Source organism: Babylonia areolata, chromosome 1, assembly GCF_041734735.1.
Source record: "Babylonia areolata isolate BAREFJ2019XMU chromosome 1, ASM4173473v1, whole genome shotgun sequence".
In the NCBI taxonomy this organism is placed as follows: Eukaryota; Metazoa; Mollusca; class Gastropoda; order Neogastropoda; family Buccinidae; genus Babylonia; species Babylonia areolata.
In genome coordinates, this window is record NC_134876.1 from 82,215,576 (window position 1) to 82,231,173 (window position 15,598).

Consider the following 15,598-nt stretch of genomic DNA (forward strand, 5'->3'; position numbering starts at 1 on the left):
AGACAGATATTTTCAATGTAATAAACTGTGGTTGGCAAAGCTACAGAACCATCCACCGACAGCACGAACCAGTCCCTACACAAGGACACGCCCCCCACCCCTCCACCTTGCCCCTGCTGGACCAATCATTTTCGAAGCAGCTGTGTACGTTAGTAAACAACAAAGGTGAAGGTCTCTGGTCCTTCGTGTCATCACACACACAGCAGACAGCTGAACTTCATTTAAATCGCAGGCACAGACGGAGAGTAACAGAGCTCTGTGGAGGTCGCGTGGAGGAAAGACCGGTGGAGACTGATTCAGCTGCTGTTTTGTGCGCCAACTTGCAACCACTGACACATCGAAATCGACAGGTGAGTGAAATGAGGAACGTCCTCCGATGTTTGCATCGTCAGTGACTGATTGGATTCACATGTATGTAGAAGCTAAACATGAGTAACTCACACGCACAAACTGATTATACTTGACTTAAAATAATTCCCAATGTGAGTTGAAGCAGCCAGGTATAGATGGACTCGAGTGATGCGCACGAGTCAGAATCTCTGATTTAACATGGATACACGAGTGTAGCCAACATATAAGATAAACATGAAGGCAGTGCGATGAGTGGCTTGAAATTAAAAGATGCCAAGCTGCATCGACCCATGCAACAAATGAACAATGCAAGGGTCAGGCTCAATGTCGTACTCACACAGCTGTGGAGGACATAATAGTGGATGAGAGATGAGTACGTATGACAGAACGCATATAATCATGCTCATCTTTATATATATATATATATATATTAATTAATCACTTACTGATCACTTACACTTATAGATCCATTTCCTTTTGCTTTGTTCACAAAACACAATCTTCTGTCAATTTGAAAATGATTTTGCAAACACATACACAAGATACTTAGCTTGCATAAGGATGCTTAAGGAAGACAAAAAGGGAAAGAGTGTGACAAAGGTATACACTAATACAGTCAAAAGACAGGTTCTCACTTGTGTGAAATAAATGTGAGTTGACTGATTTTTGTTGTTATTGTTGTTTGGTTTGTTTCTTTGTTATTCAGCTAAAGCATGTTTATGATTTTCTTTTATTTTGATTGTGATTTATTTATGCAATGTAATTTTCTTAAACATTAAGATGTCCATAGATAATGTAAACAGTAAGTAAATGTTTTTGTTGTATTTGTTTGCTGAAATCATTCCAGTGACACTTTCATATTTCCTTTACTAATTTATCTGCTACTTTTAGTAACCTTTCAAGCATTTTAAAACAGTTGATAACCCTGTTACCTCTGTGACAATGGTGATGATGACAACATAGAATGTCAACTGCTGCTGTTGCTGTCATTATTTTTATTATCATTTATACTGTATTGATATGTATTTTTTCTTTTTTTCAGCAAACATGAGCTGCTTTCGCTTTTCCCGCAGTTACGTAGGCCCGGTGAAAGCCTGTATTCTGGACTGGAGTGGAACAACTGTGGACAAGTATGTCCTGGCACCAGCGGTAGTTTTTGTGGACCTCTTCAAAAAGTTCAAGGTGAGTATAAACAATAAATCTAATAGCATAAAATGTCAGTAGGTCATTTTTGCTGTACATGTGATTATTTCAGTTAACCAGTTCATTAGGCACCACATTTTCCATACGTACATATTGATCATGTTTTAACCCCTACTTTACTGAGGGGATCTCAGCATGTTGAGACATTATTTAAGATGGATACATGGAAATACTCACAGATTGACATCCAGAAAGGCACAAACACAGACAGCCAATAATTTGTGTGCAGAGGCATGCAGAGACAGTATCGCAAACATGTAAACAACCTTATCAGGACTGATAAAGATAAGAATGTACACACATTATATTTAGTATTGGTATGTTGTTGTTTGTGTATGTGCATGTGCATTTTTTGTGGTCATGATGTCATGTTTTAACCCCAAACTGCCACATCTTCTGACTCAATAGAGTATTTTTGTATAAGTATCAATTTTAAAACTTCAGGTGCCTATCACAATGGAGGAATCCCGGAAACCAATGGGTCTTCGTAAAGACCTTCACATTGCAGAGATCACCCGCATGCCTGCAGTACGTAAGCGATGGCAAGATGTTTACGGTAAGATGCCAACAGATGAGGACGTCAAAACCATGTTCAAGGACTTTGTGCCAATGCAGATTGCTGTGCTAGGGAAGTACGGGTCGATCTTGCCAGGCACTGCTGAAGCTGTCAATCAGCTCCGCAATGAGTTAGGATGTAAAATTGGAATGACCACAGGTTTCACTCGTCCCATGGTGGATGTGCTCCTGTCTGAAGCCAAGAAACAAGGGTATGAGCCCGACGTGAACGTGGCTGGGGACGAGGTGGAGAATGGTGCTCGTCCCAAACCCTTCATGCTGTACAAAAACCTGGACCTCCTTGATGTTCACCCCATTCAGTCTGTGGTCAAAGTGGATGACACAGTCAGTGGGATTGGGGAGGCCATGAATGCTGGGTGCTGGGGGGTGGGGGTGGCTCGCTACAGTAACTACATGGATGTTGATAGCTTGGAGCATGAAGAAGAGCTGTCAGAAAGTGATATGGAGGAGCGTTTGAAATGCTCTCGGGATATTTTGGAAAAGGCAGGTGCTCATTATGTTATTGACTCGATAGTGGAGCTGCCTGAGGTGGTGGCTGATATCAATGCTCGCCTTGCCAGAGGAGAGAAGCCATGAAGTTGTAGTTCATGTATTCTTACTTTTTGAGACGTGTGTGTTTGTGTCTTGGCATGTTTGGGGTTTTCATGCATTCATTTGGTGGTAGAGATTTTTGCCTTGATATTCTGGTTTTGTATTAAAGTAATTTTTGTTTCTGTGTTACTGGCCTTTCACCTGTCGAACAAAAGATGTTACACTGATGTCTTCAGTTTCTGATGTTTTTGATTTGGGATCTTGCCTTCACTGGTGGTTTCTCATATTTTGGGTTGATATAATCATTGATATGAAGTCACATGCATCTTACTGCATAAATGAATGATTAGTTTCTCTTCAGAATATGTGACGTGATCAATTACAGTATTAAAAAGGGACACTACTGCCTTGGTTAATTGCATTGTGTTTGCTTTTGTATGCTTAATGTTTTTGCTTTTTTCTTTCTTGGTCAGTTGGTGTGTTTCTTCATTACAGATGCAGAGAGTTGAATGTGAAATGGCTTTTTTTTCATGGTTGCAACATTTTAATGAATGTTTTTATTTCCATTTTGAATTTTGTGCTCTTTGTGTGCGAGTGCTGATTAAGTGAATAGTTTTTAGCTCTGTGTGTGTGTGTTCAACCAAGTACTGATAAATTTAAACATATCGCTGTTAGAACTGACATTCCTCCTCTGTTCGTACCATATAAAATTAAACCACAAATTAAACTAAAGTGGAACATTTTTTTGAAGAAGTGAACGTTGTAATTGTTAACAACCAAAGCATTCAGCTTTTGATAAAAACAAAACAAAACAATACAAGTGCAATACATGAAATGATACTGGTTTCTGGAGACATATTTTGTTTGAACTGAGGTGAACTTCCTGAATGTAAGCAACAGGTGCTTAAATGTGTGTGTGTGTTTAGTAGATGTGGAAATGTCATAGTTTGAATATAGCCATAGAGCGTAACACTATTGAAGAGATAACTAGATATATTTGATCATTTGGGATACATAGAATAGGGCAGGATGGTCCTGATTTCAGTATTTTATATAAATAGATCAGTAGAAATCATGGAGGAAGGATAGACTGACAGAAGTAAATTTGGAATGAGGAACTTCGGTTATTAGTTAGTCAGATGCTACCCTCTCCAGGCTTGTGTTCTTACCAGCATAAAAATGACATTAATTTTCATGTATTAATGCGTCTGAAAGCCCAGGAAACAAAGCATAGTTTTGTCATAAAATTTAGAGACTAATGCATAAGTGTTGAACACAAATGTGGACTAAGAGAGAGAGAGAATTGGGTTGAAGTGAGGGGAAGCACTGATAAAATGAAGCAGTTGTTAAAAAGAGCAAGGGTTTTTGTGGATGAAACACTTGTGTCACAAGTTTAAATGCTGTTGTTTTGATCAGTGTTGTATTATACAAGAAGCCAGCAGCATCAGATATAGTGCCATGAGATAAAAAAAACAAAACAAAAAAAAACCAAAAAAACCAAAAAAACCATCAGACTGAATTTATTAGAACCTATAGTCCAACTACATTAGCACAGAATGTAATGTTTGTGGCAGCAGGGTGGCAGTGTGATTGTGGTGGGCAGGTGTATATTTCATCCACAAATTATTGTACCATACTTAACTCTCTCCATACGAACGGCGAAAGAGACGACGTTAACAGCGTTTCACGCCAATTACCATCATCAAAATATTGCAAGCGGAAGGCTCTTATACTGAAGAGGTGAATGTTGACAAAGAATACCACAATTCTGACGACGGAAGCTAAAGGTTGAGTCATTCAGACACCCACTGGACATCTGAAGGGTCTGTGTAGAGGAGAAGAGAGGACTGGCCGTACTGAGTGAGTTAAACAGAACCAGTGCATTCCATCAACATGTGTCTTTTTTTGTTACGGGTTTGTTTGCTAGTTTGCATGTTGCTTAACTGTGTGCAGGGCTTTTTTTTTTTTTCCTTTTGGATGTCAGTCCCCCTTTTCCAGTGGATGTTTCAGAGCCCTTTATAGTTACACTTATTTATTATATGACTGTTGACACTAGTTTGAAAATGTTGGAACATGGCTGCCATCATGCAAGGCAAACAGGGTGACATACTTATGGATAGGGTCAGTGAATGACATTGGATTCCAGAAATTACAAAAAATATATCCTTTGTTGGAAAAAAAAAAATGTGCATTTAGGAACAAGTGTTGTTTTTTTAAACTTGTCTGTTTTCCTCTGCAGCAGTGAAGATAACGTTGCTTCAGGCTGCATTTTCAGTCAGTCACCATGGTTGACTGTAAGCACAAAAATCATGCAGATCTCTGACAGGCTGTCATATATTTCATGCATGTGATCAGTAGTCAGTGCAGACAACAGGTGTGTGTCTGTGTGCTGTCATGGCTAATTAGCATGGTGTGGCACACTGATCAATGGAAACAGAAAACACAGAGTAGCATTCAGAGCTTGAAAAATAAAAATCAATTACATGTAAACAAACAGCTGCAAAGTAACAAGCAGCTTTGACTGTTGGTGCTAGTGGTTGAAGATAGCTTCCCTAAAGGAAGGAAAGTCAGATGTCTGCAATTTGTGATACATAGCATACATGATACATACAGTTAGTCACCGGAGACAGAAAAGATGATGAAGACTGAGAGCAATAAGGATTGTCAGTGTCATCCCATATGACATATTCCAGTAGTGCATAGTTTCTTAACTCTGTTGCCAGGCTGCTAGTCCATATATGTCTGCATGTATTGACCGTGCAAACTCTTTTTGTTTGTTTGTGATGACTGGCAGCTTTCAGATGTTGTTTTTGTTGTTGTTGTTGTTGTTTGGTTTTTTTTGTTTTTTAATGCTAAGCATAAATCATTTGACAGTAAAGCACCAGTCATTTTTGGTAAAACAGAAAGCTGTGATGATGTTCATAAAGATCAAATCTTGCAAGTACAATCAAGGTGTGAAGAATCACATGAAAGGATGTGGGGAAAACTGAAACCGTAGCATCACATTGCAATAGCTCATTCAAAGGGTATCCATAGACCTATCGACTGATTTAAAAAAAAAACAAAAAAAAAAAAAACAAAGAACAAAAACCAGCAACTAATGAACAGTCTTTTAAAAAAAATTATATGAAGTATTTCTGTGGGTTATTCCCCCAAAGCATGGCCAGTGGTAACAGATCCTTTTTGTGGAGTTGTTTTGCAATGTTACACTATGGACAATAAACATAAACAAGAGAGGCAAGGCCTTCAAAACTCTTTTGTGATACACTGTCCAGTAAAAAAAGAAAAGAAAAAAGAAGTTAGAATGTGTTCTATATTTAATAATATAACGCTTTGGGGAAAAAATTATGTTAGCAGGTTTGAACCAAGCACATTCGGTGTGGGAATACAGAGACTTACATACAGCACTAAATGGGCATACCAATGTCATTTTAAAAAAAAAATCTAAACTTATGTTTTTTTTCATGTGTCATAAATTATATATGGTATTTGAGGTGAGGTGATAACGCCATTTAAATCATATTATTTTGGTATATCTCGATTATTTAAGAAATTCTTTAAAGTCCGCAGTAAAGGAGACGTTGTCATCGCCTCAGGCACACAGCAACATGTAGCCCTTTTCTCTATATCTCTGTGTTTGACAGGCTGACAGAAACTAGAATGTGGTCCATTCAATTTCTCAGTCATGTTCATTCTAGTCAATTTAGTATCCACTATAAAATATTTATATGCAGTAAACACATGGATGGTGTTGTAAGTGTCACTGTATGTGTTCTGTCAATAATCTGTATTTTCTTTTTGAATTGCCAACAAGAAAAACATGGTCAGGCCATCTTCAAACCAAACTATAAATTGTGCTTTTTTGGGGATTTGGATCCTCAACAAAATAAGCTGTTGATGATTTAGAAATGCAGTTTAATCAGGAAGACTTACAATCCTATTGTTGTGAAGACTGTTAAGATTTTTTTCCCACTATGTTTAATCCAAATTTCATATTGGCAAACAAAGTATTTCCAGAGGAAATGTTTTGTTTACCATGGACACACACACACACACACACACACATACACAACCGAACACCTGGTTGTTACATAGACTTGCTTTATTTACACAAGTGAGTAAAAAACTCAGTGATAACTAATTTGCTCTTTTGTGAAAATTGTATGTTTGGAAAGTAGTTTGAGATGTAACTGATTTTAATATGTTTGATCTTTGAAAGGTGGTTAGCAGTGTAATTGATTTCTGTATCGTATGTTTGTTCTTTGGAAAGTGGTTTGCAATGTTCTGGTAACTGATTTTTAACATGAATGGGTGGCAGAGAAAAGCAAAATACAATACCATGGCCTGTTTCCCAGTTAAATCCCATGGACAAAGTGTCTTTTGATCAAAATGTGATGTGAAATTGGTTCAAACAAGAACTAATGACTGCATCTGTCTTGTTTTTCATTGGTGTTTTTTTGCGTGTTTTTGTTGTTGTTTTTTGCCTTATTGCATCCATTCTGATGTGGCGGGTGATTGTACTGTAAACAGATTTTTTTCAAAAAATTGCTATGATGCCCAGCTTGTGTTGTTTCCATTTAGTCAGAAAGACAATGCATGAAATATTACTCCGTATTACTCTGCAGTCTGTTCTGATGTTGCTAGCATGCTTTTATAGTGTGGATGTCTGTATGGCCCCACAGTTACGGATTAAACGGTTGTGGATTTTCAGCAGTTTTTCATTCACTCCCACATCAGTGAACTCTGCAATCTTTGAAATTCAATCCACTGAAGTAATATTGTGCCTCTTAAAACCTGCCAAAAGCATAAATGTACTTAATATGAATCTGGAGTTTACAAAAAAAAAATTGTAAAAGTAGATATCTATATTTCTTTCTATCTATCAACATATACTTTCTGATCTGGAAAGATGATATAAAAATCAGTTGCTTTGAGTTGTGGAGCGATGGCATGGAGGTAACGCGTCCACCTAGGAAGAGAGAGAATCTGAGCGCGCTGGTTCAAATCACAGCTCCACTAGACCTTGAGTGGTGGTCTGGACGCTAGTCATTGGGATTAGATGATAAACCAAAGTCCCATGTGCAGCATGCACTTAGCGCATGTACAAGAACCTATGGCAACAAAAGGGTTGCCCCTGGCAAAATTCAGGAGAAAATCCACTTCAATAGGAAAAACAAATATAACTGCACGCAGGGAAAAAATTTTTTAAATGGGTGGTGCTCTCAGTGTAGCGACACGCTTTCCCTGGGGAGAGCAGCCCAAATTTCACACAGAGAAATCTGTTGTGACAAAAAAGAGAAATACATATACAAATACTGCCACATTACAGTCATAACCTTCCTTGATAAAATCATGCTCATTGCTGGGATGTTATATGTGTTATGTATTTGAATAGTGTGTGTGTGTTTGTAATTCGGTGAGTCAGTTTTCTTTAATCTTGAAAGGGTTGATGTAAACTTGACAACATTTATGTCACAATTTACCATGTTTAAAAAGAAAGTAAAAAACACAACAACAAAAAACCCATCAGTGTGTGTATGTGCAATCAGTTTCTGATTTACTGGAAAGGGTTTGTAATAAAAACAATGTTTTTTGTTGTTTTTTATCTGGATAAGAGTAGATAGCCCATGTGCTGGTGTAATCTTGAATTTAACAAAACCTGACATTGAGGAGTGAATGGCAGTGCCATAGACCAATCAGTGTATTTTTAACCTTAAGACAATTGTGCGCAGTATTTCACTCATCAAGTCTGATGTGACAGCCAGTTTCTCAGTGTGAAATCTGGGTTGTCCCGGGGAAAGCTTGTTCCCACAGTGCAGATTCACATTTTTCTTTGTCAGCATCTGTATTTGTTTCCCTGTTCTGTATTTCCGTAGAATTTTGCCAGGAACATCTATTTTGCTCTTTTACTTATCCTAATTACACATTGAAACTTGGTTTATTACCATTTCTGAAAGACTAGCACCCAGCAGTCTAGGTCAAGTGTATGGGGTCAAGTGTATGGTGGAGAAACAAAATGCAGGTCTTTGCTTGACTTGAATTCAGGACCTCCTGCCTCATAAATGGTCACCATGTCCATAGGGCCACTGTTCAACTGATCTCAAATTGGTGATACTGTCGTGCCATGGTACCTTGATTTGATAACTATACCTTACTATATGTTTCACCTTGCATGGTGCTTTTGTGTCATGATGTACCCAATGAGCAGTACTGTACATGTACAGTTTGCTGTACACTGAACATGCAAAAAGCATGAAGTGGCTGAACACAAATGTGATTCCCAAAATGATAATTTTGATGTGTACGTGTGCCTGAGATGAGCTTTGCACAACGGCTTGCTTATTTTAGAAGCATTCACACACAGCACACAGTGGATGTGTGTGGACACTTCACTCAAAGAACATGCCAGGTGGCCAAGGCATATTCACACACTCATTCAAACACACACACACACACAAACACATGCACACAGTGCAGAGCAAGTAACTTCCTGACATGGGGCTGTGGTTTCATCTCCCGAAGCCCAGGATTAATTACTGGGTGATCAAGGGTGCATTTATGAATGACAATAGCTGTTCCTGTGAATAGCAGTGACATTCACCAATGTGAACATACAATCATGATCAAGTCAGTCTGTTGCCACCTTGATACTCTGAAATTGGTGGCCAGATTTTCTCATGATACAGGCAGATGTGGAACAAGATAAGGAAAAAATCAGTGTTAATATTTAGTGATCTTGGATTTTTTTTTTTTTTTTTTTAAGATGTAGGATGCTCAAAGTCTAAAACATATTAAGAAGAAAAACATAAATAAATTTGTATACATACATATAGGTAAATACTACATGTTATTCCATCTTCCCCATGCTTTAGGTGGGCTGTTTTTGAAATGTTTTGCCTTCATACATACTTGTCATCATGCTTAACATTACCAGCAAAGCCAGTTAGATTTTGACACCAGAATTAGTGGAAATCCAGCTCAAAATGAGTAATGATGACTTTTTGAAAATTATAATAGATCTGACTAATTGTAAGTGGTTAAAATGACTTGAACTGAGCTTCTGCATTTACATATTTGTTCTGCACGAATTCTTCACACCAGTGTTTGCTGTTTCTCTGTACACATGACACAAACAGCTGTTTGATGCGAACTCAATCAAATTAGAACATAAAGTACCAAACATGTGAAAATAAACTAATGTTCTGCAGTCTTTTCCAGTAATAGATGAGTATTGGAGCAGACTGCTGCAGAATTTTAGTTTATTTTGTTGGTTCTTTTGGTTTCCTTTTACTTGGCTGTGAGCGTTTGTACAGTCATCAGGATAACACTGTTGGTTTGGCATGTAGTTAGGGATGGGGTGGGGGGCTTCATATAGAAATCTGATTTGTTTTTGTTTTGTTTTTTGTATGGTTTTTTTTGTTTGTTTGTTTGTTTTTTTTATCAGTTCAAACTTCCCTGTCTCTGTTTTAAAAAACGTATGGTGTTTTTTCTTCCTTCATTTTTTTTTTTTTTTTTTTACTTGTATGGACTGGTGTCATGCATATGTGCATAGACACTAACATTAGAAATGAGTGTCTATGATCTGTGGGACTATAAACATGTATGTGTGTTTGCATGTTTGAACTTTCATTGTTCTATGAACAATGATTTATCATTTGACATACAGGATGCACTTTGCTTATTGATATATAAACAGCTAGTGCCCCTCAGGTTAATAATGATAGAACAGAGCTGAAAAAGATATACTTAAGATGAAGTTCCTTTTTTCTTTTTTTTCTGATGCTTTTTTTCTGGGGAAAGAAAGGGTATTCAATCATTGGTGCATTGATAACTACAGCATTCTTCATTGTGTTCAAAATGTTGTTTGGTTTATGATATTCTGGGATGTTCTGGATTTTTGTTGTAGTGGAATATGGTGTGTAGTTTTATGAATGATGTAATCTGCCTGACAGTCAGGAAAATAAACATTTGTACCCCAGTCAGAGATTTGGTGTGTGTATGTGTGTTCACAATCTGCATTGTATTATTGTTTTAACAAAAACGTCTTCATAAAACACACATGCAACTTCACATACTCACATGTACACACAGCATGACAGAAGGCAAAATCTAAAAAATTCAAGTTTATGAACAACCTCCCCCCCTCACCAACAACACAACACACACACACACACACACACACACACACACACACCACTCTCTGAGCTTCATACACACAGAGAATTTAATAAAACACAAAGTCACACATGCACTACAAGGCCATGTCTTTGCTTCAGCTGTCATCACGTGGAAACCACAGTTGCCGTGGCCTGTTCTTCAAACAGCCGGGTCATATTGAGTCGCACATACTGCCTGCGAACACACAAACATTTACGAATGAAAGGCGTAAATGTCAGTCACTGCGCGCTATTGCTCCATGAAACAATCATCGCCACCGAACAGCTAGTATTTACTGTGTGCATGCAATATAAACAAGTGCGAAACGCACGTGCATAGTCTGTTTTAATTGCGGCTTACAACTCCCGTCTTCTGTTTGCTCTGTCAGGTCTCCTCTATTTTATCATCAGATAAGGGGGCGTGGGGGGGGGGGGGGGGGGGTGAAAATGCGTGTTACAGCTATATTTCTATTTTCACATTTGTTCGGATGCAATGTCCTTCCCTATGTGTTTACAGCAAATTATTGAAATCGGTCGCCTGTTTTTTTGCACACGCATACTGGAAGTAACGCATTATACGTCCAAATTCCCCGTTGTCATATGAGACAAACAGTGGCGTTCATCTGATAATAATGATAATGAGGGGCTCTTCTAATGATAGCGCTGTTCCCGCACAGAGAGGCTCATGGCGCTTCACATATCCAATATAACATTAACAAGAAAAGAAACCACAATTCTCAAGAAAATTCAAATAACAATCACTCATGGCGTTCCACAAATTAGGATGCATGTTACATAAGAGAAGCAACAACTATCAAGAAAATGAATCAACCACGAAGAAATAGTCACCATCCTCGTACCATGGACAGCACACACACACACACATACACACAGCACGTACTTCCACCCATACATACTCACACAACACTGGAAAAGTTGTAAACCCCAAATATAACAGCAGATTAGTCTAATTCCTGACAAAAAAGACAAGTTTTCAACTGGGACTTTAAAGAGTCCTGAGATGGGGTATTTCGCGGATCAACACGCAGTGAGTTCCAGACATCGGTGACCGAAAGTTTTCATGTCTGTGTTCGGCACACGAACAAAGTAACCTTTAAGCTGGTGATCGAAGTGGCCGGGAAGACTGGTAAATTGCTAGTGAAGAACAAAGGTACTGAAGGAGTGTAGGCAACCATCAAAACAGCGTTACGCAAGCGTGGCAATTTTGAATTGAATGCGGAATTTAATTGGAAGCCAATGCTCCTCTTTCAGTTGAGCAAACGTGTCACATGCTCACGCGTAGATTTCCGCACTAACTTACACGTTCATGCGCACTGTTCTGAACTTTCTGCAAACGACTGTGATCAGCTGGAAGACCCACTGGTACAAATTGCAGTAATCCAGACGTGAGGTAACAACTTACTTACTTACTTGTACTTGTATATTGCGGTGTTGAAGGCCTAACCGGCCTGTTCACCGATCCAGAAAATATCTCCCACTTGTTATGCAGCATGCGTGGCATATTAATGGTGACAGGCTGGGTCGTACAGTGTAGGCAGGCTCTTCCAATGCGTGTCCAGTCTGTTTTTAAAGGCGTTTACTGATGGGGCAGTCACCACACTATCAGGGAGGCCATTCCATACAGTGACGACTCTCTGAGAAAAATACCCAGCACGCAAGCTCAGCCTGCAATGACCCTTGGCCAGCTTGAGGGTGTTTCCCCGGGTGTCCCTGCCTTGAAAGAGGTGCAGCATGGGTCGATCTGTGTCGTATATTCCGTGTACGTACTTGTACACGTCTATCATGTCACCTCTTGTTCGGCGATGTTCCAGGCTAGGCAGTCTCAGACTAGCGAGACGCTCTGGGTAGGAGAGCTGCTTCAGGGAGCCTATCAGGCGGGTTGCTCGCCTCTGTACATCCTCTATGTCAGTGCGTAGGGTCTTGTGTCTTGGCTGCCAAACTGAACGACCATATTCAATGACTGGTCTCACCAGGGACTTATAGAGCGAGACAAAGGTTTCTGGCGTGAGATGGTCGAAAGACCTTCTTATGACCCCTAGGACTTTGTTGGCTTTTGCTGTTGCATGTGCCACATGATTTTTGAAGCTTAGCTCTTTGTCCACCAGTACACCCAGGTCTCTCTGTACGTCACTCTCCTCCAGCCAATGTGTGCACTCCACTCCCAGAGGTTCCCGTCCTCTCATGCAGTAGTGGGCTGCTTCCTTAGGGTTGCCCAATCTTAGGACGCTGCATTTATCTGGATGGAAACGGAGTTGCCAGTCCATGGACCATTGCTGTAATCGATTTAGGTCCTCTTGAAGCATACCCCTCGACTCACTATCGTCACTGCATGAGAAAATCTTGGTGTCATCTGCAAAGAGCTCGACATGACTGTGGACATGACGTGGCAGGTCATTGATGTAAATGACGAAAAGTAGAGGCCCTAAGACGCTGCCTTGAGGGATGCCGCTCGTCACCTTTGCCTGCTCTGATCTTACGCCGTTTACTATAACACGCTGTGACCTGTCAGAGAGAAAGTCTCTTATCCATTCAAGGACCTTTCCGCTGATGCCATGTGCTTTCACCTTGGCCACTAGTCTGCGATGAGGCACGCTGTCGAAGGCTTTCATGAAGTCCATGTACACTGCGTCCACCCCTCTGCCTGCATCAATCATCTCAGTCCATATGTCCAAAGTCTCCAGCAGCTGAGTTGTGCATGATCGTCCCTGCGTAAAGCCATGTTGTTGCCTGCTGATCAGTTTATTTTCTTGCAGATGTGCTGTGACCTGTTCACGGACAAGTGTCTCCAAAATCTTGCAGAGTATGCAGGTTAGGCTTACTGGCCTATAGTTATTTGGGCTGAGACGACTGCCTTTTTTGAAAATTGGTGTAACGTTTGCAGTTCTCCATGTGTTGGGGATTACTCCAGTGTCCAAGGACCTCCTGAGGATCATTGTAATAGGGGTAGCAAGGACGTCAGCTAGTTCTACCAACATGCGCGGAGTGATTCCATCGGGTCCAGGTGCTTTACCAGTCTTCAGGTTGGCGAGGTGCTTCCTGACGGCTTCTTCTGAGATAACAACATCGAACAGCTCAGAGTTAAACTGGTAGTCTGGTATCTCTGGTAACGGAGGAGACAAGTCTGAACACGATCAAACAGATACAGAGGAGGGGGTGAGGGGGTTGTGGTGTGCAGTTGAGTTCTTGTATGGTCGAAGAGTCTGAACTTGGGCACAAGTTTGGATCGAGGAACAGATCTATAATCTTCGTTTAAGCCAACCACTGCGACTAACTGTCAGTCAGTTGCCACCAGCGACACAGCTAACATTTGTGCACACCAAACACGGTCAGACATATTTCACAGCAGCAGTGTTCCTGGTTCGTTTCAGATCTGTTTGGTAGGGACAACCGCACCTGGAGCGGGGTTAGCTATGTTCCCCAAAATTTTCTTTCAGCCAGGTCTAAGTTCTCCCATGTCTATATTCCGCCAGGACTGTGTTTCCCCAGATCTAGGACTACTGCTGACCACAATGGACCACGACCCAAAAGTGCTCAGACTGCGTTATTTTGTTACATCTGCCCATTATTATGTCGAAGCTGGTGTTTGTCCACTGCTTGACCACTACTGACCACTGTTGAACACTATCAGAGTTCAACTTGCATCACTTTATGACGGTTATGCATCAATGGGACGTTTCACCATTAGCTGACCACTATATTAACTACTGTTGGCTATTACTGACCATTTCTTGCCACTGCTGACAATTACTGACCACGATGCAAAAATCATCAGATTGCGTTCAAGTTGTTTCATCACGTTTGCGCATGTTTGTGAGATCCTGGCCACCACTGACCACTGCCGACCATTGAGCACAGCTGTCTACTACTGACCACTCCTGACCAGTACCCAAAAAGTGTATGTATGATTAAACATACATAGACCTGGCGGATTGTAGACTTTGGGAAGCATAGATCTGGGGAAACTTAGACCCGGGGAAGCATCGACATGAACCTTTTGGAACGAGTTCTTTTGTGTGCAAAAACGCAGACACCTTACATTATTAATTTTGATCAGGTTTACACAAGCCATGGTGATACTTATTTTGTTTTTCCAATTGCCAGTTCATTGCAGACAACTCTTAAGCTGTGACACCGTTAGTCCCAGCTTTTCATCGCAACACAAACACACACACACACACGCATGCATGCATGCATGCGCGTGCGGGCACGAAATTATAACTGAAATGAGCCACTTCTTCATCAAGTTGCTTTAGGTTTGCGGTGTACAGCAGTTTCTGGATACGATCCCATTCTTCGTTTTCTTATTATGATGAAGTGGACAGGGCAACCAAACAAGGAGCAGAGTCTTTCAGGGGCAGTTAATATGCAATTTCCTTTGTCCTTGCATGAATACTACAGTTTTGTGTAGTATGAGTTCACCGACGAAAAAAGATGAAAAGTACAGTAATTTTACGTGAAATTCTGCGAATTAAAAACAAACAGTTACACATGAACAGAAAAATAGCACCCCTTGTGTGTAGCATATACACAGAAGGCCAATCTTCCATATCCTATTCATTATATCACACACTTCAATCCCTCTTGCAACTTCCTTTTACCGGAGATTTCTAATCTCCGCTTTTACTTCCCTCTCCACCAACTCTCCCTAGTTCCCGTCAATGACGGTGAAATGACGTAAAATCAATTAACAATAACGCGCGCGAGAGGGGCGTGGGGGGTGGGGGAGGGGTGGGGGCATACACACACACACACACACACAC

At 40.2% G+C, this 15,598-nt stretch overlaps 2 protein-coding genes across 3 annotated transcripts in view; one reads left to right on the forward strand and one right to left on the reverse strand.

Annotated features, from left to right (window-relative positions):
* The first annotated feature begins 200 nt into the window (after positions 1–200).
* Positions 201–10,634, forward strand: LOC143288245 (phosphonoacetaldehyde hydrolase-like). The gene is made up of 3 exons (XM_076596597.1): positions 201–350; positions 1,394–1,533; positions 1,999–10,634. The coding sequence occupies exons 2-3, from the start codon at positions 1,399–1,401 to the stop codon at positions 2,704–2,706; spliced, it is 843 nt and encodes a 280-aa protein (XP_076452712.1). The 5' UTR covers positions 201–350; positions 1,394–1,398; the 3' UTR covers positions 2,707–10,634.
* A 234-nt stretch (positions 10,635–10,868) lies between these two features.
* LOC143293822 (protein dcd1B-like) overlaps positions 10,869–15,598 on the reverse strand; it is a 30,972-nt gene continuing 26,242 nt past the window's right edge. Inside the window, exon 14 of one of the 2 annotated variants that reach the window (XM_076605094.1) lies at positions 10,869–11,013. In XM_076605094.1, coding sequence (XP_076461209.1) covers positions 10,944–11,013 — 70 coding nt within the window. In that variant the 3' untranslated portion in view covers positions 10,869–10,943. The remainder of the gene's footprint in view (positions 11,014–15,598) is intronic. The other variant, XM_076605104.1, reaches the window with a different exon arrangement.